The sequence below is a fragment of the Corvus kubaryi genome, unplaced genomic scaffold (genome assembly GCF_017639235.1).
Source record: "Corvus kubaryi isolate FWS band 111438036 unplaced genomic scaffold, C.kubaryi_AGA036_p1.0 65279, whole genome shotgun sequence".
NCBI classification, from domain to species: domain Eukaryota; kingdom Metazoa; phylum Chordata; class Aves; order Passeriformes; family Corvidae; genus Corvus; species Corvus kubaryi.
In genome coordinates this window covers 21,709-48,652 of record NW_024581886.1, presented here as the reverse complement: position 1 = coordinate 48,652, position 26,944 = coordinate 21,709, and the positions used below count along the sequence as shown (strand labels likewise).

General features: G+C 48.3%; 1 protein-coding gene across 2 annotated transcripts; it reads left to right on the top strand.

Annotated features, from left to right (window-relative positions):
• Nucleotides 1–1,329: 1,329 nt before the first annotated feature.
• On the top strand, nucleotides 1,330–14,998 carry LOC121673199 (lysophosphatidic acid receptor 4-like). Of its 2 annotated transcripts, none has more exons than XM_042046303.1 (2): nucleotides 1,330–1,799; nucleotides 12,283–14,998. In XM_042046303.1, the coding sequence occupies exon 2, from the start codon at nucleotides 12,436–12,438 to the stop codon at nucleotides 13,480–13,482; it is 1,047 nt and encodes a 348-aa protein (XP_041902237.1). In that variant the 5' UTR covers nucleotides 1,330–1,799; nucleotides 12,283–12,435; the 3' UTR covers nucleotides 13,483–14,998. The 2 variants fall into 2 exon arrangements, with proteins under 2 accessions (XP_041902237.1, XP_041902238.1); XM_042046304.1 differs by lacking the exon at nucleotides 1,330–1,799 and adding an exon at nucleotides 1,850–2,747.
• The last annotated feature ends 11,946 nt before the right edge of the window (nucleotides 14,999–26,944 follow it).

The window sequence follows — 26,944 nt, the reverse complement described above, 5'->3', positions numbered from 1 at the left end:
GTGCAGAGATGAAGAGCCCAGGAGGCTGTTCCTTGTTTTTCCATTTTAAAGCAAACACTTTTCTGTAACTGGAACCAAGAAGAGAGGCAGCCTCCTCCTTTCTTCATGTTTGGCAAATAAACCTCTCTTAAGGGCACTGTGTTGGAAATGTTTGTACTTGATTTATTAAAAAAAAAATACACAGAGTGGGTTGATAGCACAACATTTGGCCTGTTCAGGGGGAGAAGGGTAAAGGCATCCATGCAGTCCTTTGAATGCTTGGAGGGCAGCAGGAGTATGTTGCTCTGGGGATGTTTTCTTTGTCATCAATACCAAAAATCTTATGTTCCATAGTGAAAAAGTTGGAATTTAAATTTTTTTTGGTGATCTCTAAAGGTTGGAGAGCAGCATCATGGCTCAACCTATAGATTGCACTTTTCCAGCTTTCTAGTGTTGGCTGTAGCAGGAAAAACGCTCCTTTTAAAAGAAAAAAAAAAAAATCCTAAACCAAGTGGTGACTGAATAACCTGCTCAGTACAACTTCTGCCAACCACACACAGATGTGAAGCTGGAATCACTACGGCGGTTTAAGAAGGATGGACTCCACAAAGGGCGTAGATCCCATTCCCAATCTCCTGTAACATTTTGAGGAGTTGTTCTCCCAGCCCTTGAAGTTCCCAACAGCTGAAGACTTTTGTCAGGAGAGTTTAATTAAACCAATAACTGCGGAGAGAAAGCAAACATCCCAGCCAGGCACAGCTGCCTGGGTCGGTTCCAGCAGCAGCAAAGTTGGCACAACCACCACATTCTGCCTAAATTCTGTAAGAGGCACAGAAGTTTTGGGTTAAGATTTATGCTGTATTTAATCTTTAAGGAGCCATCAGTCTCCTTTCTAATGGGTTTGCCCAGCCCGGGCAGTTTTGAAGCTCAGACTCAAGATGTTAATCTGTGAAAAGGTTTCAGGGAGCTCATCCTAATCTGTGGCAGCACACCCAGCTCCCAACATTCTTTTTTCCCTAAAAAACGCTTTCAAATGCCGCCGTGTTGGTCAATGAGTCCCCACTGATCTCTCACCCTCGCATGAGAATGGGTGTGAAGAGCAGCCGCATCTCCCCAGGGATCAACATTTCCATGCAGCCGCCTGGAAATGCCCACAAGCCACGAAACCGGGTTTCTGGATAAGTTTACTGGCGATACTGGTGGGTTTTCCACCCTGAGCCTTCTGCCAGCCCCCACACTCGGTGACAGCGATGCCTTGGGCCACCCCGCCACCATTCCCCCACATTTTCTGCCTCTTTTGTGACTAAACAAATAGAATGGACCTTTGCCCATCGGGAGCAGGAAACATCTGCACCGCCACCGTTCTCGCTCCGAATCCACGCTCCTGTTTTTGTGTTTCGTTAAACCGAGAGCTCGCAGAGGCTGGGGTTTAGCAGCCTGGAGCTGCTGGGCTGTTACATGAGATATTCAGGAAGTTATTTGCATGGAGGATAAAAGCCTGTGGCAGCAGCCGGACGCGCTGCAGAGGCGACTCAGCCACGGTGGCCACCAGCCCCAGGAATTACACCCATCCCAGCCTCACAATGAGTTGTTTACTGGCCTTGGCTGCCTGTGGGAAGAGCCAAGGAGAGCGGAGGAAGAGGAGAGACAAACACAATGCGAGCGAGACGCGTTAGGGGGAGGCTGGGCTTTAGCAGCAGCCCCGGGATTTCAGCCCTATGGAAGCAGAGAGAGCTGAAAAGGGAATAAAATGAACCATCCGCCGCCTCGCTCCTGCTGCCAGAAGAACCTCGTCCCTACCTGAAGGGCTGATATCGAAGGTAAGAGGGGGAAATGACCAGTTTTTAGGCAGAGGGCAGATTCACCGCGCGGCTCTCGGGGGCAGCTCCCAGGCAGACGCAGCCACGCTTCCCTGAGTATTTGTAATTACGGCCCTGGAGAAGGAAAGCTGACCGGTTTTCCAGCAGGAATCCAGCGCTTTCAGGGCAAGAGCTCAGACTGTTCCAGTCAGCTCATTTGAGAAGATTTAAAACAAAACAACAACCCCCAGCCTAACAAACAGCGCCTTTCTAAATCTGCTTAGGGAGATATTTTCTTTTCACGGCCAGCTTTGCTCTGCAGCTTCCCAGCGCTTTCCCGATCCTCAGCTCCCCCCCTCTGCTCCTCACTTTTTTTAATTGGAAGGCAAAACAATTACGGCCGCGGGAAGGAAAATCCGAGCTTTGAGGAGCTTTTCCCGGCTCCTTCCCATCGGGCACGCTCTCCCAGGCTGGGTCCCCCGGCTAATTGCTCAGGAAATCCGCGCTGCTCATTGTCGGGCTGTCCTTAAGCTGCTAATTCCGAACTGGGAGAGGCTCTGGAAGGGAATCCATGGATAGAGCCCCGCGAGAGGGACCCAGCGGAGACCCGGGGCGGGGCGGGCTCCGGCGCTAATAACACATCCCTGTCCAATGGAAAGCGTTTCCTATGGAGACCCCCAGGAGTTCCCCCTGCCCACAGCCCCTGCCCAGACATTGGGCCCATTCTTGCGTCCCGTTTTCCCAAGACACGATGGCAGCAGCGCTCGGCAGCCCCGATCCCGCTTGGAACAAAGGCCGGGCAGCTGCCACCCAGCGCGGAGTTTGAGGATGAGCGGCTGAACTTGGACAAAGTGGGATTTTCCGCGTGGGAATAACGCGGCTCGTGTCCCAGGGACACAAAGGATCGCTGCGGGCTGTCAGGGAGGGATCCCCTGGAAGCACCGAGCCGCGGGAATGGTGGCGACCCCGGTAAGTCCCTGCTGTCCCCTTCCCGAGGCAGGAAAAGCGGCCGGATTTCATGGCAGCTCCGGGAGGGGGTTCTGGAAGCTGAAGGCTCGGATGGATGTGGGGGATGAACCCAGCCGGGTTTCACTGGAGATCAGCGGTGTTTTCCCTACGCTGGCAGCTCCCACTCCTCCCGCTCCAGCCCCAGCTGGGGCTGCTTAAAGGCAGAAAGATGAGCTCCAACTTTTGGGGAAGTAAGTCCTGTGTGAGCTACTCCTCCAGATTGCATGGAAATGGTTCTAACTCCCACCGTAGTTCTCCATTCCCATCGAGATTCTCGTTGTGGCACTGCAGGTGACAAGTTTAGGACTTTTCTCTCCTGTTGTTTGTTGTGCGTTTGTGAAAACGGTCCCTTGGTTACAGCTTTCTTTTGTACTTGGAGTCAGTGTCATAAAGACACTTTAAGCTTAAAAAGGAGTTGGGTATAAATGTGGCATAAATTAGACTTTCACCTTCGTTTAATGGAGGGCTGGTTCCTACAAACTCTATTAAAAATTAGGAATTAAGTTATAAATATTATACTGAAGACCTTAAAAATTTATTTAATCACTTTGGCTTTCATTCATGGCCAAAATCTACTCCTGTAAAGCAGCAAATTTCAATGAGAAAAATTCAAAGACAGCTCTAAAAAACCGGGAGTCAGAAGTAAAATGAACGATGAACAACATCATTTAAAGATTTGGCTGTTTGGAAGAGAGAGGATTTAACACGATATAAGCACATGGCAGAAGAATTTGCAGGAAGAGTTCGGAGGTTTTAATGACAATCCCAAATCATTGTTTGAGAGGAGACAATTGTGTGTGGTTTTTGTATTGCTGCCCTATAGGAACAGAACAGTCAAATCCAGAGGGTGGGAAGTACAAAGTTCACAGTGATAAGGACATTCCCCCCCTTGTAGTACTTTTCCATCTTCTTGCCCTTAGGAGCATTCCCTAAAAACAAAACAGGCAGGAAACCCTGGTACTTGGGGGGTTCAAAGCCTCTGAATTTTAAAAGTGTCAGGACAGCCCACCAACGCTTATGTCCAAAAGGGAGACAGAGGAGTCCTTCAACTTTATTCGAATAAGAGGAGAGAGTCCACTGGGCACACGCCCATGGGATTTTCTCTCTCGAGGTTTCGGAGGGCACAGCCTCCCTTTTATCCCGAACTCCCGGCCGCACGTTGCCCTCTTCGTTTCCCTCTTGCCTGAGGTACCAGGAAGGTGCAGCCTTCCCGAACTGCCTATCCCATATCCCCCCTTGAACCTACTGTTTTACCCCAAAGTTCAGAAGTCCAGCCTTGTGCAGACCCGTGCCTGTTTCAGGAACCAGACTGTCTGGGCCCGGTAAGGAACCTGCTGCCCCAAGACAGTAGAGGCACTAGGACCCATTTCAGACCTTAACTCCCATCAAACTGTTTGTAAAGACATCGGCACACATCTTTCGTCTCAAAAGGAAATCCAGAAACACATGGGAGGGAGGAAGGGAATGGGACAGGAGGCTGAACAAGTCACTGGAATCCTTTGAGGCTAAAAATGAGAATCCCCCTCAACTGATAAAAATCGATGTCCTCCGAATTCCAGGGAGCTCAGCTCCACACGGACAAACACAACAAATGCCCCAATTCCCCACTCACCTTCATTTAGGGCATTGCAATGAGGCACAGAACTGCAAAGCTGGGGTTGCTGAGGAGCAGGGATGGAAACATTCCCTGGGCAGGGGGAGGATGCTCTCCCAGCTGGAACATGGATCCCTCCTCCAGCTGTGACCTCATGGCTGGAGCACAAGAGCAGGAATTAAGGCAGTTTTATCCAAAGCTTGGGCCAGATCCTGGAGACAGGGCGCACCGTTGGAGGGGACGTGGCAAAGCAATTTGGGATTCTGTCACTGTGGCACTTGGAGCCATCTGGATGGATGCCATGTCCGTGATCCACGGGTGCCAGCTGCCCCTCACCCTGCTTAAGGCTTATTTGGGATTTGGGGCTCTATTTCCCGATGTCTAAGCGTTACTGGCCAGGGCTGTGTGGCTGGAGCGGCATTCCCATCCTGACGGAGCTCCAGGATCCCAAAGGAGCCGTCCCCACGGGATGGGCTGGGTGGGGGTGCTCCTGGAGCACTCAGCCACCCTCAGCAGGTCTTCCCAGGTCAAGCGTGCGTGCAGAGCCTCACTCTGTTCCTCCACACGTTGCTCCTCCTCCCTAAATAAGGATCCGATTTAGTCCCAGGGAAGGGGAGCCACCACCTTCCACAGAAGGGAAATTCTCTCCCTGAAAAGAGGAGCTCTTTATTCCCAGAGCAGACAGTGGCTCTGCGAAGCTTCCTCCTGCACCAGCTCCCAGCTCAGCCCCATAAAAGGGGTAAAGATCCACCCTGCTCCGGAGCCAGACCAGCCTGAGCTGACCCTGGCTGCAGGGAAGTGTGCTGGATCATTTGTAAGGGTTTTGGTAGGAAAAGGAAAATCTCTTTATCTTGGCAAGTGAAATTAAGGGACATTCATCAGTCCCTGAGCCCCAAGACAAAGGTGTATTCTGGCAGCAGAGCAGATCCTGTCTCTGGACAAAACATGAGCTCATCAGGCTGTGAGACCCTCTAATGCTGTAAACACACAGCCACAACAGACCTCTTCTTTTCCTCCAATAATATTCCCATTTTCCTTTCTTGAACCTGCAGACAACCCACCCTTTTCCTCCCCAGCATGTGTTTTACAGAGGGATATAACCATATTTAGCAGGAAAAGCAGCATCCAGCCCTTGCACGATGCCAAAATGTCATTGCCTTGCCCTGATCTCATCATTAGAAATCTGATTTCTAAGAAGCAGAAACACTGCTGTCTGTCTGAGATTGGATACTTCTGCATTGTGGAGTTGTTTCATACTTATTTTAACACTTTACAGAAAAAAACAGGTTGGACAAGGCTTGGAGTACCCTCTGGAAGGTATCTCTGCCCATGGCAGGGATGGAACAGGATGAGCTTTAAGTTCCCTTCCAACCCAAACCATCCTGGGATTCTACAGTCCCGAGAACTTCCCCTTTTCCTCACAGGATAAAGCCATTTAAGAGAATAAAACCTTATTAGATCAGCCCCCTGCAGTAAATAAACACAGGGCTCAGGTCCCTCAAGGTCCCAAACACAGATTGTGTCCAGCCCCATGGAAGGATTGGCCCAGCACCCAGAGGAATCCAGACAGAGCCCTTCCAGCCAGGCCACCTTGCCAAGGTGAAATCTTGTTTGTGCTGCTGTGCTGGCACCTTCTTGCTACAAGGGAAGGGGAAAAGTCCATAATTTTTGGATAATCAGAGGAGAAAGTTCAGCTCTCCCATTTCAGCCAAGGGAGTACAGAGGATCCAGCCCAATGGGATGAGGATGGGGTGACAGGAGGGCTCTATGTGGCTCAGAGGAGCTGAGGAAAGGCAACAAGGAGCCAAAAAGCCAAGGAATGGCCAAGGAGCCATGGAAATTGTGTCAGGGAAAGCGAAGAAAGGCAGCTTGTTGGGCAGGCTGCTGACTGGGAACCTTTTGGAACTGTGAGCAAATAAACCCAGGCCTGTTGTTGGAGTCCCCAGTGGCTCAGGGAAACAGGAGTCGCTTATTTTTTATGTTGTTTTTTTTCTTAGCCACACTTTGTAAAGAACCAGGGCTACATCAAGGACGCAGCAACCTCCACCACAAACATTATTCCTGGGTGAAAACAACCTAGTCAGACAGGGTAACTTTGCTTTTCAGCACTTCATCAGCTTTTCTTTGCATCTAAATCTTCTCCATTGAAGCCGGCGCTGCCATTATCCAGCAATGCCCCTTCAGTGAGAGACCTGGCGCTCCAAACAAGGAGCATTCCCGCACTCCTCCAGCACCAAAGGCGAAGCAAAAAGCCCCTCTTACAAGTGTTAAATAATGCAAACTTCGCTGGGAAGCTTGGGGTGAATTCCATTGTTTCCTGGCTGCGGCCCAGCCCCTCTGGAGGCTGCTGGGGATGGGGAAAGGCAGAGCACGCCAAGGGTTAAAGGGTGATGTAAATGGAGAGAGACATTCTCAGTGCAAACAAAAAGAGAGTCATGCCCTGAGGATCAGTGGCTGAATATGGGGTAAGGCAGTTCACGATTCTCTTCTGAAGGAAACATTTTAATTAGCTCAATCCAAAACAGATACAGCCCAGAGAAGGCACCACGAGCAGGAAATGCTTTGTAAGTCTCAGAGGACAGTGAGGAGACAACGGCGGTGCTGAGCAATTAAAAACAAAAAAAACAAAAAAAAAGGGAAAGAATAAAGGAGAGAGCCTTTAGGGTTCGGCCTAAAGGAGAGGCTCAGGCTTCCTTCCCTGCTCCATCCTGGAGAAGAATTCACTTGGGGTCCTGCTGCAGCTCGTGCACGACAGAGAGGAGCTGTTGAACGTGGAGGGGTGTGAGGGTCCCCAAAAGCCAAAGCCAGCTCAGAGCAGGGGGCGGGAGCGGCCGGTGGCTCCCGCCTCATCCCGGCGCATCCCTGCGCTCACTCCTGGCTGAGGGAGAGCCGATGCCTCCTCAAGCGGTCCCATGTTTGGGGTTTTTCGCTCACAGAGGATTGGAAAGCAGCTGCTGAAACCTGACTGAAGCGAGTAACTCCCAACCCCACCTTCCCACAGGTACAGGAGACTTTGTCGCAGCCGCAGCAAGGGCTGGGGAGTGCCAGGCCGGGTGACACTGAGCACAATAAGTGTCAAAGCCATGAATAAGAGCCTTCCTGCCTTGGCTTTTATGCTAATCACCCGCGAACGTCCCCTTTCCCCGGCATACCGGCCGGGCATTCACTCCGATAAACCAGGCAAGAATGGCCCTTTGAAGCTCCACAAACCTCCGTGGACTTCAAAGTCCCACTTCTGTCTGCTCCTTTCCTACTGTTCTCCAATACATCATTTAGGATTAGGAAATGAAAGAGATTAAAGCATTTCTCCTTTCCAGAGTTTCGGATCGTCAATAGAGCTTTGTTTAGGCTGCTGCTCCGCTTCCCACCCTCTAATCCCAGCCTTTCCCTGCTCCTACCGCACCGGGCAAGAAAACAGGCGAAGGTTACTGGGAATCTGCGAGGAGTTTCGGGAGGATGGAGCGCTCGCAGGCACTCAGCGAGCTGAGCCAACCCCAAAAGTGGTGTCCCAAGCTATTTCCCATCCCTCCACCTTTCTCTGGAGAAGCCAGATCCAGCATCACCTACTCCAGCTGGTCCAGCTTTCCATAAACCCACACAGCTGACACTGGGAGAACAGAGGCAGCATCACTGTGCAGCCCCAGCTCCTGGCCTGGCAGCCTCTGGACAGGGAAAAATCATCCACCAGATTGCCCCAAACTGGAGGCTAGTCCTTAAAGCTGCTTCCAGTTCACACTCTCTGAGCCCTCTGTGACCAAATCCAACTTTTATTGAAAAAAGAAAGTAGAAGTAAGTGCAAATTCCATTGCAGGAACTGAGATGTTTAATGTTTTTCAGGTAGAAAAAGGGGTTTTTTTAAATATAATAGTTCTGATTTTATCTATTCAAACAATAGCAGTTTAATCTCATTTTGTCTCTAGTCAGCATTCTGGAAGAACCCAAGTCCTACAGCCTTACACAGAATTATCATCTCCGCAAAAATCTGCCAAAAACCCAAACATCTCCCCCCACAAACCCTTTTGTTTGAGCCTTCTGCCTAATTAAAGTGGAACGAAGGAAGGAAATAAACCCCAAGAAGTTGCAGAGCAGAGTTTGTTGTAAAGCGGTAACCCTGGGCTCCGTGGTGGGAGTAAGTTACACATCCCACAGGCATTGTAGCAGTGGGGTGAGGAGCAGGGAGCTGCAAACCCTGGAGTGAATGGAGTTTTGTCAGGAGAAGGCAGAAATAAAGCTCTTGCTGTGCCCCAGGAAAATCCCGATTTATTTCCAAGGTCAGGGGCTGAGACCCTATGAAAACACAATGAGTGGTGCCACAACCTGGAACAAAACCCAGAGAAACCTCCCCAAACCCCACTGTCCTGCAGGCTTTGGCTTCTCTACCTATAAACCTTTGTTTCTCAAGATTTAAGAGATAACCTGAATACACACCGTGACAATCCAGCAAAGATCCTTCAGCTTTGGGAGGTTTTCCCATCAGGGCTGTGCCAGGCCTCCCAAAGCCAGTGTTCAGTGGTTTAAATGAACACACAGGATGTCCCTCGCGTCCAGACTGATAAAGATCCACTCATCTGACATCTCACATGATTAAAAGAAAATGTGACGATGCCAAAAATGCCAGGCCCAGACTCTGTGCTGGTTTTTCTGACCTCAGTTTGCTGCACGTGTGAAGAACGGGATCAGTGCGGAGCAGGAAGAATGGGATAATGGAATGACAGGGGCTGGTTTTAAATTTGTTTTTTCCCTGCGGTAATTCCTGTTCTAACAAACAGTTGCTCTGGATGGAGCTGCAGTCTGGCAGTTTGGAGGTGTCTTGGGGTGCTGGGAGGAGGAAATACAAGAATTGTAAACAGGATGCTCAAGGCGCCATAGGAAGTAACACCAAGTTTTCCTCTCTTTTCAGTCCATGGAGGATGGGATTCTTGTGCAATAAAAGAGTAAACCCTCTGCTGAACCTCACTCTGAATAACAGGGTTATGTGAGGGATGGCTGCTGGAGGTTTGCTTGTACCACCCCTGCCAGGAGAGAGAATATTCTGAATTTTATCACATTAAACAGGGGGTTTATTCTGTTACATTCCTCCCCTCCTGGACTCACCCCCAGTTTAAATATAGGATTTAAAGCTTTGCCCTGCCTGAAATATAAAGAAAACCCCTTTGTCATCCTGTATTTACTTAACTTTTAAAAATATATTGCTTTATTTTCCCAGCAAGGCAACAGCAGTGGTGACCGTGGTGTCCATGAAGAGCATCCCACTGCTTTAATCCACAGTGGAAAGGAAGGAAAGGGAATTTTACACTCGGAAAACTCAATCTGTGGACTCATCCTACAGAATTTAAAGCACATGGCTGGGTTTCAAAGCCACTTGTCAGCTTGTTTAAACACCTCAGGGTTCCATAGGTAAACAAGCCAGGCTGTATTTTAAAGCCCATAAGTTAACTAGACAATTGCTGGCAGACAATTCCCAGAGATTAGACACTGGAAAAAACGGGATTTGACCTTGGGGCTGTCTGGAGCAGAGCAGGGAGAAAAGAATCAGGTGATGAAGCATCTTTTTTCCTGTGTGAGGAGTATCTGGGTCAGGCTACAGGCAACGAGCACTTGGTCAGGAGCAAAGGTGAGAGTTCCAAAGGCACCTTCCAAACCTGGGTCTTGAGGAACTGCCAAAACCCAGGCCAGGTTGGAAAGCAGGGTTTCCATCGGGCTCCCAGGCTGTGTGAGGTTTCAAAGGACACCCAACCCCTCTGAGATCTGCCCAGTAGGACCCAGAGTGAAGCCTGGACCAGGAGAGTGTGGCACACCTGGGGTTCACACACCCAGGGAGTCACATTCCAGCATAAGCACAAACTCTCCTGATGGAGATAACAGGGAGTGTCTGCACTGGGAGGGAGCTCCAAGCCAAGGATTTAATGCTTTAGGCTGAGGGTTAAGCCAAGGCTCAGCTATTCCTGTTGGAGTTCGTGAGCTTTCCAGTCCAACTTAGCTCTTGTTTAAAGGCATTTAACACTCAGGCAAGACCTTTCCTTACTTACACCACCACAGAGCCAAAGAAAGTGAGTTCAATCCCACATTTGAGATTTTACTCCTGTCCTTGTCATAAATTTAAATATTTGTTATCTTTATTTAGCTTGTTTCCCACTCAAGTTCATCTAACCATGAATTTAGAAGAAAAACACTTCCACAGGAGAGACCTCCGAGGTCCAACTCATCATTTTGGATGTCCAAAGGTTGAAATAATTTGAAAGTCATTTGTGATGGGAGATGTGGGCATCCTCCTTTCCTGCCACTTTGCCAGGTGCAAAGGTAAGGTGCTGCCTGCTCCCAGGGTCACAGCACCAGTTTTTGGGAAGCCTGTGGTTCTCCAGGCATTCCCAGGTGAGGAACTTGCCCCTTCCACCCGGCAAAGCCATGGCTATTCCAGCTTTCCCAGCACTTGCCATTTTACCAGCAAGACTGACAGCTTGCATGCGAGAACAATGGTCAGCATGAGCTTTCCCAGGAGGAAAACATATGGAAAACATCTGATTTTGATCGTTTGCACCCCAGATTATCCCAAATCCATGCTTTCTTCTCCATTCTATTTGTTTATATGTTGCCATTACAACCTTTAACACAACTAGTGACAGGTTTGGAGCTGAAACTCATCTGTCAGGGCATGACTGTGGAAAGGATCCCACTCTTCACAAGGGTTTTGCCTCCAAATTATTCCCAGTTGTAGCTCCTAAATTTCTTAGATTACAAGGAGATTCCAAACTGGTTCATATTTGGTTGGAGTTTGTAAGGAAAAGGTCTTTCCCTTCATGACCCAACTTTGCTCCACATTTCCAAGAAGTGCTGATCCAACTCACAAACCCTCCTCGCTCCAACAAGGAGACTTTCCAAGGGAATATCCTCACAGGAATTAAAAACACTTAAAGTAGCCAGGAGAGATGAGCCAGGCAGTTCAGGAAGCACCTATGTCCAAGTAAAAACATGCTCACTTTAACTCCGCCTGTCTCCAAACCTTGTTGAGTTGGGACAAAATCTCGTTAAGAGTGTAGTCCATGAGATTTCCCAAATTTCACATTCCAAACCTCGACAAAGACCAGGAATGAAAAGCAGCTGTTGGTACAGCTTAGAGGAGTCTTTCTCGGGAAGGTTTTACACTTGCAAAAAAATCCCTCTTGGAAGTAATACCATATTTGCAGACATTTTTAAGGGGGAAAAAAGTGAACGTGGCTTTGGGAAGTGTTTTTGATAAACATTTCTGAGGTACAGCAGTTTTCTACTTCGGAAAACATGTGTAAAGATGCTCCTACTTTCAAGTAGAAAAAAAGGCAAAGCAGCTCTTTGTTATCATAGATTTTGTGGATTTTTAAAATACTTTTGCATCAAAAAAGGTTGAAAATCCATAGAACTTTCCTTTGTGCACAGTTTAAAGCAAACACTAAAACTTTCAGCTTTTCTCCTCCTGTTACAGGTTTAGGAGAATATTTCAGAGGTTTCATTCTGTTAAATTTCTTTCCAAACACACTGGGCCAATTCCATCTCAGATTTCAAACAAAAACCTTTCCAAGGGGAAAGTTGGAATTACCATAGAATGATTTGGCTTGGAAGGGACCTTAAAGCCCCTCTCGTTCCACCCCCTGCCATGGACAGGGACACCTTCCATAGACCAGGCTGCTCAGAGCAATCACTCTCCTTCAAACAGGAGGATGAGGGAGTGATGGAAAGAAAGGCAAGGCCAAATTCAGTAAATTCTGTCTTCAACTGTGAAAAATCCCAGTAATAGAGGAATTTGTAAAGACTCGCTTGAAAACTAAATCCTGCTCTTGTTTGCACATCCATTGACTTGGGAATTTCTCTTGCACAGCCACTTTGGGTGACAGGTTCAGGACTGATGGCAGTTCTCTCTCTCTCCTTCAGGATGAAAGGATCCATGAGGGAGATGCGGTAGGAAGGAGTCCAGCCACCTCCCTGGAATGTGTTCCTTCGGGAAGGGGCGAGCTCCCTGCCTTATTTTATGGATGTCACTGAAGTAGACTTTGAAGGCCTTTGGAAGCCCATCCCAGACTTGGCATGGGAAACCACAGCAACAACCATACCTGCCTGACAGATGATTCCTTCAAGTACAACCTGTACGGAGCCGTGTACAGCGTGGTCTTCATCCTTGGCTTGATCACAAACTGTGCCTCCCTCTTTGTTTTCCTCTTCCGGATGAAGATGCGGAGCGAGACGGCCATTTTCATGACCAACCTGGCAGTTTCAGACTTGCTTTTCGTGTTCACTTTGCCCTTTAAGATTTTTTACAACTTCAACAGGCACTGGCCCTTCGGGGACAGCCTGTGCAAGATCTCGGGCACGGCGTTCCTCACCAACATCTACGGGAGCATGCTGTTCCTCACCTGCATCAGCGTGGATCGCTTCCTGGCCATCGTGTATCCCTTCCGCTCCCGCACCATCCGCACCAGGAGGAATTCTGCCATCGTCTGTGCCGGCGTTTGGATCCTGGTCCTCAGTGGCGGAATTTCAGCTTCGCTGTTCTCCACGACCAACGTGTCCAACACCAGCACCACCTGTTTCGAAGGGTTCTCCAAAAGGATCTGGAAAACCTACCTGTCCAAGATCACCATATTTATTGAGGTGGTGGGATTCATCATCCCTCTGCTGCTCAACCTCACGTGCTCCTCGCTGGTTCTCCGGACTTTACGAAAGCCGGCCACCCTGTCCCAGATTGGGACGAACAAGGAGAAAGTGCTGAAGATGATCATTGTGCACGTGGCCATTTTCGTTGTGTGCTTTGTCCCCTACAACTCCATCCTGTTCCTGTACGCGCTCGTACGTTCCCAGGCCATCGCCAACTGCTCCCTGGAGAGGTTTGCCAGGACCATGTATCCCATCACATTGTGCATCGCCACCCTCAACTGCTGCTTTGACCCCTTCATCTACTACTTCACCTCTGAGTCCTTCCAGAAGTCCTTCAACATCAAAACCCAGGTCAAAATGGATTCTCTTTTCAAGACGGAGATGCCGCTCACAAAGACGGCGCTGCCGGCGCCACAGGATGAGATCAGTGATCAGGCCATCACCAACGGAGGAGATCCCACATCTGAATCCCATTTCTAGGGAGATGTTTACACAGGGAGTTATCCCCCATTAACTCCTGATTAACACCACGTGGCAAAGAGCTGTTCCAGAAAACGGGGGTTCACACGTGGGGTTAATGAAGAAAAGCTGCTGGGGGATGGCAGATCCTCACACTGGGATGGTCCCATCATATTCCACAGGTGAACACGAAATATCAAAATCCCAATGGATCTCCCTTTGGAGATTATGGGTAGGCAACAACACATGCATCAGCTCAGGAGGGAGCAGAACAACTTCTTTAACCAGAAGATGCCAACATTTGGCATTTTTCCCCCTCAGCAGTTGACATGGGACCAGTTGGGAAATAGAAAATGTCATTTTCTTAGAGATTCCTGCCTTCTGGAGATGCATCCTCATCCTCATATGTTAACTCAGTAACTTCCCACAATATGTATGTTTGCTTTCAAAGGCATAATAAAAGCTTGTGGCTTTCCCTTACTCCACTGCCAGAGTGTAGAGCCTGGTTTTCCTAGAGACTGGAATTTATGGAGACGTTTGAAGTGTAAATAACTGTTTAGCAATTAGGCAGAAGAGTTGCTTGGTGATGGCAAAGATAATAAGAAAAAAAGATAATTAATACTACAGTTTTGAAATCTGAAGTTTCATTTTTATCAGATTAAGCTGTCGTTTAATTTATTTGATTATTTTTAATGCCACGTCTGGGGAGGAGTAAAGAGCTCATTAATGATCTGTTGCACCTGGGCTTTTATATCCCAGGGAATTATATGACTATTTCTGGGAAGGGCTGGGCTGTAAAGTCAGCTGGAGAAGGGCCTGAAACCCCAGAATTCTTCCAAGGGCAGAGCTCCCATATGGAACTGAGGCAGCTGAAGGCCCAGGAGTGCTGATCCCACTGAAATACGGACAAGTGGTGTCAGAGCACCCAATTAGGGGATGATCTGTGATTGTTTAATGGGCTTTTAGGGCCTCAAAGTAACTCAAAAACCAATTTTCTGCACTCTTTTCTTAGCTGGTTACAGCAATATTGTCTTGTTTTCCAATTAATTTATTACCTTTCCTTTTAGAGATTACAGAAATATATGGAAAATTAATTATTTGTATGTGTTGCATTTTACCACCTGGTTCCTTTCTCCAGCTCTTGGCTCATGTCTGAAGCTCTACAGCCCTTCCCAGGCTGGGTCATTCTTAAGTGTAAGACACAGAAATGAGGAGAACAATTTAATTTGAAAAAAATTATAAAGTTACGAGTTGTTAGCTCAGCAATCTACATTTCCACGGTAAAGCTACTTCTAGGACTGTATTGCCAAAAAAAGAGACAAATTGTTAATTGAACAGATGTTTTCCACTCATTTTCTATTTTAAGTCTCTCTGATGAAGCCTCATGAGATACGAGAGCAACACCTCAAATGTGATCATTTAAAGCAACAGAGGTTTAAGTGTGAGAAGAATTCAGCTGTAAAATGTTAATGCTTCCAAGGGAATATTTATTTAGCACTGCATTCACTTTGAATAAAGAAGTCAGTGGCTTACCAAGGCTGGGAGACCCCAGAAATTATTCTATTTCAGCCCTAAAATGTCACTTATTGGGAAAAAAGCTTATGATCAACCCATTATACACAGAGAGCACGAGAGTAGCCCAAATACTCTGTTTCAGCTCTGAGTTACAACAGTATTTACTGGAAACTTGCACACAGGACTGGCCTGGGAGGCTTTTCTGGAGATTGAGCCCTCAGAGAACAGCACTTTGGAGCAGAAAAATGTGAAAACAAGGAGAGATCACTGGGAAAAGGTGGTGGAATGAGGTCGATGTGGCGGGACAAGGACAGGCACTGACAGGAGTTTGTCAGCAGCTGGGAAAGGTTTACCTCCAGCCCAGGGGCTGAGCTGGGCTTTAGGAAGGAGCAATATTTGCCATTTAACCAGAGGCGGTGTCCGGCAGTGCACTGCCCCTTTTCCTGCCCGTGCCCCTTTCCTGCTTGACCCAAACTCTTCAGAGGGGTTTTTAAAATCCATATTTGCTTTGGTTGATGAGCCCCTCTCAACCCTTGCCATGAAATCTGTGTATTTCAGAGCAGTCGCTCCTGTAACATCAGATCAAAAGGCAAAGTGAGGGATCAGCCAGGCTTCCCTACAGGCAGAGCTCTCCCTGCGGAACAAATCCTTCACCCCATGGCAAACAGGAGGGTTGGGGAACCATCAACAGCTCTGACACACCCCAAACCCTGTGAGAAATGGGGCACCCCATCCCAACACCCTGCCAGGAACTGGACTTAATGACACACAAGCTGCATTTTTAGGGATGAGAGAGAGAAGGAAAAGAGCAGGAAGAGTTCACTAACAAGCTCCATTTCTAGAGGTGGGAGAGGGAAGGAACGAGAGTGAGAAGGATCTGCTAAAAAACTGAGGGTGCATTTAGACCACAGAATATCCCAAGCTGGAAGTGACCCACAAGGATCATGGAAGCCCAGCTCCTGGTCCTGCAGAGGACAGCCCCAAGAATCCCACCTAGGCCTAAAAACACATCTTCCTATTCACAAGAAAAGTATCTGGAACATGAGAAAATGCTCTTCTCTGAGGCAAACCCCTGATTAATTCAGATTTACAGAGAGATGAGAAACCTGTTTACACTGAGCTTGCTCTCAGTGGGCAAAATCCAACTGCCAGCTTGGGAATCTTATTTTAAAGCTGCTGCTTTCCACTTGCAAAGCAAGAAGAGATCCCAGGGTTTGTGGGATTTGGGAACTTTGTGGGACAGGGCTATTCTCGTGTCTGGTGGCTGCAGAATCTCTCATTTCCAGAGCCCTGAGACACCTTCTGCTCTGGGTGTGCTCCACAGGCCTTCCTCTGGTTAAATCCAAGGGAAGAAAGAAAAATCCAGGCTAGAAACCACTGTCTGGCCTTCTGAAGGAAATGTTAAAAGAGAAGAGGGAAAGAACTGCCTGGGACTGGACAAGCTCCAGGCTCCACATCCATGGCCTGCCTGTAATCCCAGCATAATGGGTGTCTTTTTGGGAGCCAAACCAGTGCCAACGCTTACAAATTTCTGTTTGCAGTTTTATGGGGCAAGAGCTGTGGTGGATATTCTCACATAAAATGTAATCCTATCATCCTGTGCCAAAATGCCAACTGAAAAGATCCATTATTTTGTAATTTAAGACCTCATAAATTATATGGGGATCACATGATGACTGACACTCACATCTGCCTGGGACAGGTCTTGACTAATCTGTTTTTTTCTAGGTCAGGTACACTGAGTACACACTCCATGGTTTGTGGATAAATAACCAATTATGCATTCAGAGAGAGGAAAAGTCATTTTTCAGATGTCAGCAAAGCCAAGCTGGGAGGAGAGGGTGGCAGGAAAATGGATTCCCAGTTTCTCTGGCTGAGGGGCAGCTGAGTGTTCCTCCCCCCCTACAAAGGGCTGCTGTCAGCAAAGACAACGCCTCAACTTCAAGCTTAAAAACAAAATCAAATTAATTAAAAGTCACTGCCTTTAGCTGAGGCTGAGACAGGACCCGGAGATCCTAAACAAACATTAATCATGGATTTCCTTGCTCCCAGCCAGCTCCCTGTTCCCATTCCCCTGTCCTCCCACAACATTCGCTCACCAGCTTTGCAACCCATTGCCCAGCTGGAAAAGCTGCAGCTCCAAAAGGCTCCTGAGCCCTCTGCCCAGCCCAAACCCACCCTGGGGTGCCCACACCTGGTGAAATTCTGTGCCAGTCTAAGCTGTCACAACAGTGGCAAGCACGGCCCTGTTCCACAGTCCCAGGGAAGCTCCTCTCGGTGCCACCACGGGCCCTTCGATGGGTGAAAGGTGCCAAGTCCTGTGTAAATCTTGGGTAAATCTTGTGTAAATCTCCAGCAGCTTTGCACAATCGGCGCAAACTACCCAGAATTACATCTAAGAAACACAAGGGCAAAGAGGCAGCACAAGTCATGTATAAAAGCCATGGATTAGCTCTTGGGTGAGCCAGAGGGATGGAAGGTTCCTGTGCTGCATGCATACATCAGCCAGCGAGCCTCTACTCCTCCTATCCCTGCTCCCTGCATGGATCCAGCCTTGAAATCCCTCTAAAACTATCCCTGGGAAGTTTTTTGTTGGTTCTCTCTGGAGTTCTGCATGGGTGAGGGAGGGAGGCTCTGCTCCCTACCCAGCACAAAGACACGGATGACCCAGAAGGAATTCCCATGTGCCAGAGAGATACAGCACTTCTGATAACCTTCTCAAAAGCCAGTGTCCCCACAGACATCCCATGCCATTCCCAGCAGGAAGGGTTGCTGTCCACAGGCAGGAAATTGTCCCCTCAGGGACAGCAGTGGCTCCTGTGAAAGTGTCCTTTGGTGTGACCTGCTGGCCACGGGGAGCCCTCAGCACAGGATAACCCCAAAGCTTTGCTGTGCCCAAGAGTCTTGGGGCAGGATTTAGGGACAGGAACAAAGCAGCCCTCACTTCACTAAGCAGGTTTTGGTGCTCAGCGTTAATTGAGGAAAGAGGCAGAGCTGCTCTCCATGGATTAGCAGCCCAAGCCTTGTTTCCCCTGTAATTCCAGGAAAGCTGGAGTTTTTATTTCTGAATGCTGACCCCAGAGCCCAGGCTGGGTCTGAGCTGTGCACTCACCCTCTGACACTCCAAGGACCATAAATCACCCTTAGAATCATGGAATTAAGGTTGGAAAGACCTCCAGGATCATCAAGTCCAACCATCAACCCAGCCCCACCATGTTCACCACAAACCCATGTCCCCCACATCCACACATGTTCTGAACACTTCCAGGGGCCTCCACTACTTCCCACTGTTTCAATGCTTGACAGCCCTTTCTGTGAAAGAATTTTCCTAATATCCAATCTAAGCTTTCCCTGGCACAACTTGAGGCCATTCCCTCTCATCCCGTTATGGTATTTATACATAACCTGTATCTCCCTGGAATTCTGTGCCATGGAGATGCCACTTGGAGAAAATTAAGTTTGTTGGAGGTTCAAGCACTCAAAGAGCTTAGAAAGTGAGGAAGATCGACCCAAAACATCTTTGAGTGGTCAAAGATCCTTTTCTCTGAGCACAGATTCCAACCATGGGAATCTCCTCCCTTTCCTGTTTGTTCTGTCAGGATCTGGGTATGATTAAAAGCTCGTTCTGCCTGATGTGAAATCCCTGGAAGTGTCCAAGGCCAGGTTGGACAGGGCTTGCAGCAACCTGGGATAGTGGGAGGTGTCCCTGCCCATGGTCTTTAGGGTCAATTCCAACCCAAACCATTCCATGATTTAAGACAGTGATTTTAAGCCCTATAAAATGTGCACATTTCACAGCAAAACATGGAGCTATTCCTGGTTTTTTCCTCTGGAAAACATCACTTCACTTAAAACTGGCATGTAACGCTGCTGGCTGCTCTTGATTTTAATTCTTAAATTTAATTTCCATGCAAAACACCAGGACACTCACACCCCTAAAACACTGCAGCAAGCAAGGAGGGTGGTGGTTTCTTTTTGGGATCACTTGGCATATGTTTTCCAAGAAAATTGTCCAGTTCCTAAGAAAAACCTGGGCTGGCTTTTCCCTGCCTGAGGGATTTGAGCAATGTAAATATTGTATAGAAGTGCCAACGCCCATGTTTTGCACTGTTTGCTCTTTTCTGTATCTCTGTGGACGTGTGTGGATAATGAAAAAGGAAAGTTTTTTCCGGAACAACAGAACGTGTGAGTGTGCTCATTTACCCTGACTTACATAAATACACAATATTAGCTGGAATAATATTTAAATTTCACTTTCTCTGCAGCCCTCTCAAATCCTGAGTACATCCAGCACACATGCAGATTTTCCTGGAAACTCTCAGCAAGGAAACTGGTCATTCCTTTTTCTTGGTTTGTACAAATCCTCCCATTTCTTCCTTCCATCATTAACCCAAATCACCTCTGCAGTCATGGAATACTTTCTTGGAACTCATTCCCTAGATCACTTCCCAGACCACAACACACAGAAAAAGCCAAAGCAGTTGCACTGAACCTATTTTAATTTCTATTTCCCCAAGTTCCCATCTTTCCTGCCCAGGATGACACATTGCTAATGGAATAAAATTAACCTTAAAAATATCTTTTGACCACTGGAAGGGCTGTGCTGCTTCCAAAGCTGGTCTCATGTGTTATCCCTGGAAGTGAGGTGGAATAAAAGCCCTCTCAGCACCAGAGAGAATTGAAACCTTACTCAAGGAGTCTGAGAACCTCACAGACAACACTGAATTAGCAGCAGATCCCCAGGGGAGGTGTTATTTTTTGTCCTAAATCAATATTAGCTGCATTAGGGAGCTGAGGAAAGTGCTGTAGAAGAGGTGTCTCAGATCTCCTGCTGCACAGATGAAGAGTCTGGGGAAATAATTTACAAATTTTACATAGGTCACACAAAGAAAAAATGATCCCGTTTAAACAGTGGCATGGTGGCATTAGTAACATTATAAACTCTGGGTGCTCTGTAACAGCCCATTACACACTGAAAGCCTGGACTAAAGAAAAGCCCCCCAAAATAAAGCCTGGTGTAAGCCCAGGCCATGATCCAGCAAGGCCAGGTGTTGATTGTGCAGCTCCAGGGAATATTTTGTTACTTATAACATGATCAGCACCACTCAGAGCTCGAGGTCTCAGCAGAGCTGAGATTTGTTCACACAACTGCAGAGCCATCAGAACCCAAATTTCCAGCACAGAGGCAAAACATCCTCTTAAAACCAGGATTAAGCCAGGCCTGGAATTGGCTGACAGGCCCAGGAAGGGATTTGAGACCTTGCTTCATTTTCAGGTTTGGACAGGAAAAAGGTTCAGATTTATTAAAGGGCAAATTTCAGTCCTAAGTCCAACAATCACATCCTGGAATACCGGGAGGAGGAATTTTCTCTTTCTGGCTTAGGGCTTCAGTTTTCCCCCTGGCACAGGGACAGCTGGAGGCCACAGACAGGGGGCCAAAGGATCCCACTGAAGTTCCTGCACTCACCTCCAGATCCTGCATTGCAAATGATACCATTTGAAAAGCTCCTTCCCTCAGGGTTACTCAGGAGAATAATTTGGAGTTTTCCAACCCCATTCCCACTTGTGAGAGATGACATGGATGATGGAACCATCCCAATCCAAAGAAAAAGGGAATATTGGGGAAATTTGTCATAAAAGTAGCTTTTTGGCAATTCCTGCCTTTTCCCATCTATTTCCTCTTCATTCCAAACCAGCGGAGCAGTGAGAGATCACAGTAGGATTGAGGATGGGGACATACCTGTAAAACACTGTCCTGCCACAGCCACTCCTTCCCAAATATTTATCCTACAATTCCCCCTTTAAACACAACTCCTGGTTGTTAATTGACACTCTCTAAATCCAAGGCTCACAGGACATTTGTTCCTCTCTTTTTTGGTGGGGGGAGGACAATGACCTCGATTTTGGATGCTGCCATCCTTTCTCCTCTCCACATCTGCCTCTGGCTCCCCCATTGCCTTGAGCTGTTCAACACCTGCTTGGGAGGGCACATTGTCCCCTGAATCTCTGCAATACAAGTTCAAATCAAATGGAACTCTAATTTCCACCACCTCCCCCAAAAAGAGGTTTATTTTATTTTTAACCAGGATCTTTTAACCAGGATCCTGGGAACAGCTTTATCCTGTCCATCCCCGTGCTCCACAGAGAAGGTGTCCATGGAGGGAGGACAATGGGAACTTCTAAGCCAACTTTGCAGCCTCACAGAGCCCCTCTCCAGAACAAACAGTAGGGACATGCTGAAGGTGGACTTTTATTTCCATGTGAAGTCTTAAATCCAACTCCTGAACATTGAAACTCCCTGGCTGACAGCAGCAGCCTCTCAAAGCCTCCTCATCCTCATAGACCTGTGGTTTAAATGAGAATTAAAGGGTGATTCCCACACTATTTCATCTCTTACTCCCATTTTTATTTCATTATCTGAACCTGTTTGGGTTTGCACTCCAGCCCTCACAACAGCAGAGTTCTTTCTGCTAATGGAGCACCTTGTCCTTGGGAAAGGAATGAAAAACACTGCTAAAAACATCCTTTAGTTCTTGGGAGCCAACAGCTGAGGAGGGACAGTTATCTTTGGATTCCTGTTAGACAAAGCAGGACAGATTGTGGGGATCAGTCACAAGGCAAAGAGGGAAAAAATAATCGGGATAACCCCTGTCCAGCAGTGAGAACAAGTGCCTGAATTCCTGGGAAGTCCTTGACTTGCCACGGCCTTCAGCCAGACTGGGACTAATGTTAAAAGTGCAGGACTGGGCATTTTGGCTGTTGAGGGATTTGAAATCACACATGGATTTTTCTGCTACCAAAACTTCACCAGAAATGCCATAAGGTTTTCCCACCCCTATGGATGATGGCCTGCAAGCACATCCTTGTTGTATCCCTGCCTGTCTCCGACTGCATGCAGTGCTGGAAGAGCCAAAGGGCAGAAAGGGAAGCAGGAAGGAGTCCAGGATAACTCCATGTGCATCTCCAGGAACCAGTTCAGGGAATTCTAGAAGGAGTAGCTCGTCCTACAAAGGAGGGTGAGGATATGGGGACATGGTTTATGGTCGTGCTCTTGGCAGTGCTGGGTTAACGGCTGGACTCGATCTCAGATGTCTTTTCCAACCTAAACAATTCCATGATTTGGAAGGAGGAAGGCTGAGGAAGAGGAGGGAGGCTGTGTGCTGGAATTAGATCATAAATTTCTTCAAATAACTCATGGACCTGAATCTTCCACAGGGGTCAGCTCCCCTTGCCAAGCTGGCCAGGTGCCCAGCAGCTCACACCTGAACCTGATCCTGCCTCAGCACAGCTCCAGGTTCCATAAATCCAGGGATTTCTGGCCAGGGAACAGGGCTGAGCTCACACAGCCCTGCTGTTTCCATTCGGGGCTTGGCTCACACCTGGCCAGCCCCGAGCAGAGCAGCCCCAACATCTGCAGGAGCCCCCAGCCCCAAAACCTCAGGTGCTTTGCAAAGATTGCAACAGTGTTTTGATTACAAACAGGAATTTTTAATCCGAAAAAGCTGGGAGCTTGTTCTGCAAACAAGTTTTATTGTCTTAAACTGGAGGTTTTTTCGTCGACATCTTACACTGGAGGAGAGAAAAAAATCCCAGTGCATTGCCAAAGCCATTCCCCCTCTCCTGTGAGTCACAGGTTTGACCCAGCCTGGTGGGACAGGAGCCATCTGACAACAATGGGAGTCTGGCACTTTGCATCCCAGAGTTAAACGAGTGCACGGGCCCTAAAAATAAACCCTGCTAAGCTGCTGGAGCTGTATTTTCCTACCAAATTTCCTGCTGAGCTGATCCAACCATCATTTGATCACATGGATAGACCTCCTTGGTTATAGGCAGGGAGATTTAATTAGGAAGGAAGGAAGGAAGCAGGGAATTCCTGTTCGGGTTTTTTTCTTTTTTGAGAGGGGAACAGGAGGGAAGAAGAAATGAGACAAAAAGAATTATGAGCAATGGACACATTTTCCTGGCGTTGGGGCTGCTGCAGAGTAAAGGACGCTGTGAAACATCTCCTTCCTCCTCAGGGGGCTCTCTTTCCTTCCTTCCCTTCATCCAGCATGGTTTAAATAAAGAAACATCTGCAGCAACTCCCCAGCAGACGAGCCCTAATCAGGGAAAGATAAATATGAGTATCTGGGATGTGTACGGAGGTGTAGGATGCCAAGGGGCTTTGTGGGAATTGGGTGCCAAGTCACTTGAGCTGCAGATTAGAGCTGGCAGGGATTCCATGGAGCCTGGCCCCAGGAAAATGTGCTACAGGACAGCCAGCCATGGGAATACTCACAGGAAAGGACACACTGAGGTACCACAGCTCAAAAAGGACTTCTGGGTACAAGGAAAATGCTACAAATGGATCTACATCGCAGAGGGATGGAAAAATCCCTGATTAGGCAGAGGAACCTGTGGTGTGTGGAGTGGACAAGAGCTGGAATTACCCTTGAGTTCAGGATCTCATCTCACATGTGAGAGCTCTCAGAAGCAGCTCTGTGCAGTCTTTCCATCTCTGTATTTAGGGAGAATCCAAGAGTTCCCACTCTGACAGGAGCTGTCTGGGAAACAAGCTGTTAAAATCCCCATCCCAGCCAAAGGTGCTCCCTGGAAGCTTTACAGAAAGAGGCAGGTTGGACAGGCCTTGGAGCAACCTGGGCTCTGGAAGTGTCCCTGCCCCTGGAACGAGATGGGCTTTAAGGCCCCATTAATCCCCAGCCATCCTGGGATCCTCTAAGGGGGACACATGCTCCGCTCCATATGGATGTGCCTAATGCTTCCCACCTCGGGAGCAGCAGCCTGTGCACTCCCCCTGATTCCTGCAGAGCCCCTTGGCTGAGCTGTCTCATCCTTACAGATGACCTTTATCTGGTAACAGAGATCACCCCAGAGCTCTCTCCCTGCTCCAAACAGGAAATCCCAAGCCAGCACCACGCAGGCTCGGAGCAAACAGGGACTTTGCCAGCAGCGGGATTTTCACACCTCTCCTGGGCTGCCCTTTGCCTTTGCTCTCCTGCTCAGTATTTCAGGGGAAAATGGACAACGCGGGAGATTTAAAGCAGTTCCCAATAAAACCAGCTCCGTTTCACAGCTCCAGCAGGAAAATCTCCTCTGCTGAGGCTGAACAGGCACTTGCAGCTGGAGCAGGGGAAGACCAATGGCTACAACAGGATCTATTTTTCCTGGCTTTGTCTCACTCGGCTGCTCCAGAAAGCAACCTAAGGGCTCTAGGCAAGGAGCAGAGATCAAATTCACTTCCTTTCCCTGCAGGGTTTGAAGTGAGAGATCCTATTCCACAGCGCTCTCTTAGGAAAACATATCCTGCATATTTTTACTCCTTTTTCCACCCCCCCCTCTTTTTTCCTTTTTGCAGTAAGCTCTGGATGAAGCCCAGAGCCAGGCCTGGTGTCTGTCTGGATCAGTGACATGCACTGGATGAGCTGAGCCTGTCCCAGTTTGAAGGATGCATTCCCAGGAAGAATTCAGCTCATTTTTGGGCTCTGGGAGAGGCCTGCAGGCACCTCCTGGAGCTGCTGAAAGCTGTGGCTGAGCTTTGTAACACCCTCTAAACCAGACCTGAGGGGGATTTATCACACCCAGGCAGATTGGGCAGCTCAAGGTCACATCTTGCTCTTCCTGGAACAGCAGAGCCCAACCGCAGCCTCACACCAGGGAAAAAAAAATCCTCCCACCTCAGTTATTTCTCTGTTTTTTCATCACTTTGTACTTCCCAAACCTCCACCTGCCCAGGTAACGCTGGAGCTCAGCATCCCAACATTCCCCAAGGGATCTCAGAGGCTGCCACTTAATTCCTCGGGAAAAAAAAGCTGGCAGAAAGTGCAGATTTCTGATCCTGAAATAGGAAGGAAGCTCCATCCCCGCATGGAAATGAACATTTTAACTAAGGAAACACAGGATCAATCGAAACACAAGGGGATGCAAATAATTCAGGGGTTGAACTGTGTGTTAGCCAGCAAGCCCCAGTGGTATTTTGGAGACCATCCTAAGAAAAAGGCTGTTTATTCCCAGCTCCATAGCGACCAAAAATCACTCGTGTGAGCTCTGCTTGTCCTGCAGCCAGCCTGGTGTCTCCAGCGGGAAATCAGGGGAGGAATTTTGATTACAAGCGATCACTGCTGAAGATGTGTATTCAGATAAAAAAGACTTTTCATCCAGTCCCCTTTGTTTCTCGATTCACAGTCAAACTCTGATCCTATGGCAAGTTGGAATTCCCATAGCAACTCTTTTAAAGCAGGAAAAGCTGGCAAGGGGGAAAGGGCATTATTTAAATAGCTGATTACTGACTTCTGCAGCAAAGCTGCTGCCAAACACCCAAGAATAACTTCTTTTTAAGCTTGGGCTAAAAGTAAAAGCCCTTCTAAGGTGAACATCCAAATGCAAAAATCCTTCCTTTTAGGAGCTGCACATTCTTGGTCTGCTCCCACTGCCTGTGTATCCACACATCACTCAACACTTGTGCTTCCTAATGCAAGAGGAGAAATGGCAATGGAAATCTTTCTGGTGAAGATGCAGGGCAAGAGAGGAAATGAGGATTTATTTTCAAGGGAATCTTGCAGAAATACTTTTAATTAGTCTTCTCTGCCCTAGTCCCTGATGTCAAAGCAGTTATTTTTTGTAGTCCCACTGAGGGACAGAGGAAGGGCCAGGGCAGGTTGCTGACAGAAATCTGATTTCCCTTTAAAGAATCCAGATTTTCTCTGTTAATTGGAGGACTGGAATTTGTACTGATTGTTTAGAAATACACAGAAAAGAAGGAAACCAACCCACGCTGCTGCCCAAATTCATTTGGTTTTGAACACAGCCCAGCGGTGGCCTCAGCTCAGAGCTGTGCCACAGGACTGGTGTGACCCCAGCGCAGCCTTCAGAGGGATCCTGAAGCCATCCCCAAATCCCGAGGGATGGAGCAGCCTTAAGGAGCTCTGCTGAGTGGCCCTGAGCTGTCAGGACTCAGAAGCAGTGCTGGCTCAGGGCTCAGCCCAGCCCTTCCCCACAGTCTGGGTTTCTCCCAGACCATGGAAATGACATGGACAACTTTCCCTCAAAACAACAACAACTTCCCCGGACACAGAGCTGTACAACCAAGCCAGAAATCCACACCTCCAGAGTCTGCAGATTCCTGCACTTTGGACACCTGGAGCACCAAACCACCCCTGCACCTGCACAGGGGCTTTCATGGACACCCTGGTGACAATCCTGTTCTTCCCCTCCGAAAACCCAGCTCAAGTCAAATCCAGAAGTGGGAAGGAGGCTGTGAACATCCAGCTGGGCTCTGGGGGTCATTCTGGGTGGCCACGGACCCAACCGCAGCCATCAGCCTGCCTGGCCTCGAGATGCCAAACCAGCACTGCCGCGTTGGATTTAGTGTTGCAGCTCAAGACAAGAGCTCTGAAATGATTTCAAAATAGCAACACTTTGATATCTTGGCACTCTCAGTGTTTCTCTTTGGGCTTTGACACTCTGGGGCACATTTCAAGTGAGAACTGAGGTTAAAATACCTTGTACAGGGCTCGGGGATAACTCGGCACACTCCCAGGGGCCTTCACCAGTTCTCTCATGTCACTGGGATGGCTCAGGAGACACCACAACAAACAGAAATGCAAATTATCCCGTCTCAGATACAACTCTGGAACAGGAGCCACCTTTTCTTCCAGCTTCCATGAACAACTCAAACATGGCACACCCAAAATGGGGCTTTGCATGCTCAGCAAGGGGCTCTGACTCCTCACCTGTGATCCAAGGGGCTCACGGGGAGTGGGATGTGATCAGAGATCTGTGGGCAGGTGATGCCCCTGGAACACCACAGGGCTGATCAGCTGGGGTCAGGCTGGAAGGTCATCCCAACCCTTCTGCTGTGGTCCGGAGTGGGACCCTGGGAAGGAACAGGTTCATCAGGAGCCTGTGTTTGTGCCCTGGGGGCACAGGGATGGCACCTGCTCCAGGCAGGTCCTGCTCACGGAGCCTTAGG

What these genes read in the sequence shown, in the direction of transcription:
- LOC121673199 (XM_042046303.1), top strand. Translation starts at nt 12,436, where the DNA reads ATGGGAAACCACAGCAACAACCATACCTGCCTGACAGATGATTCCTTC.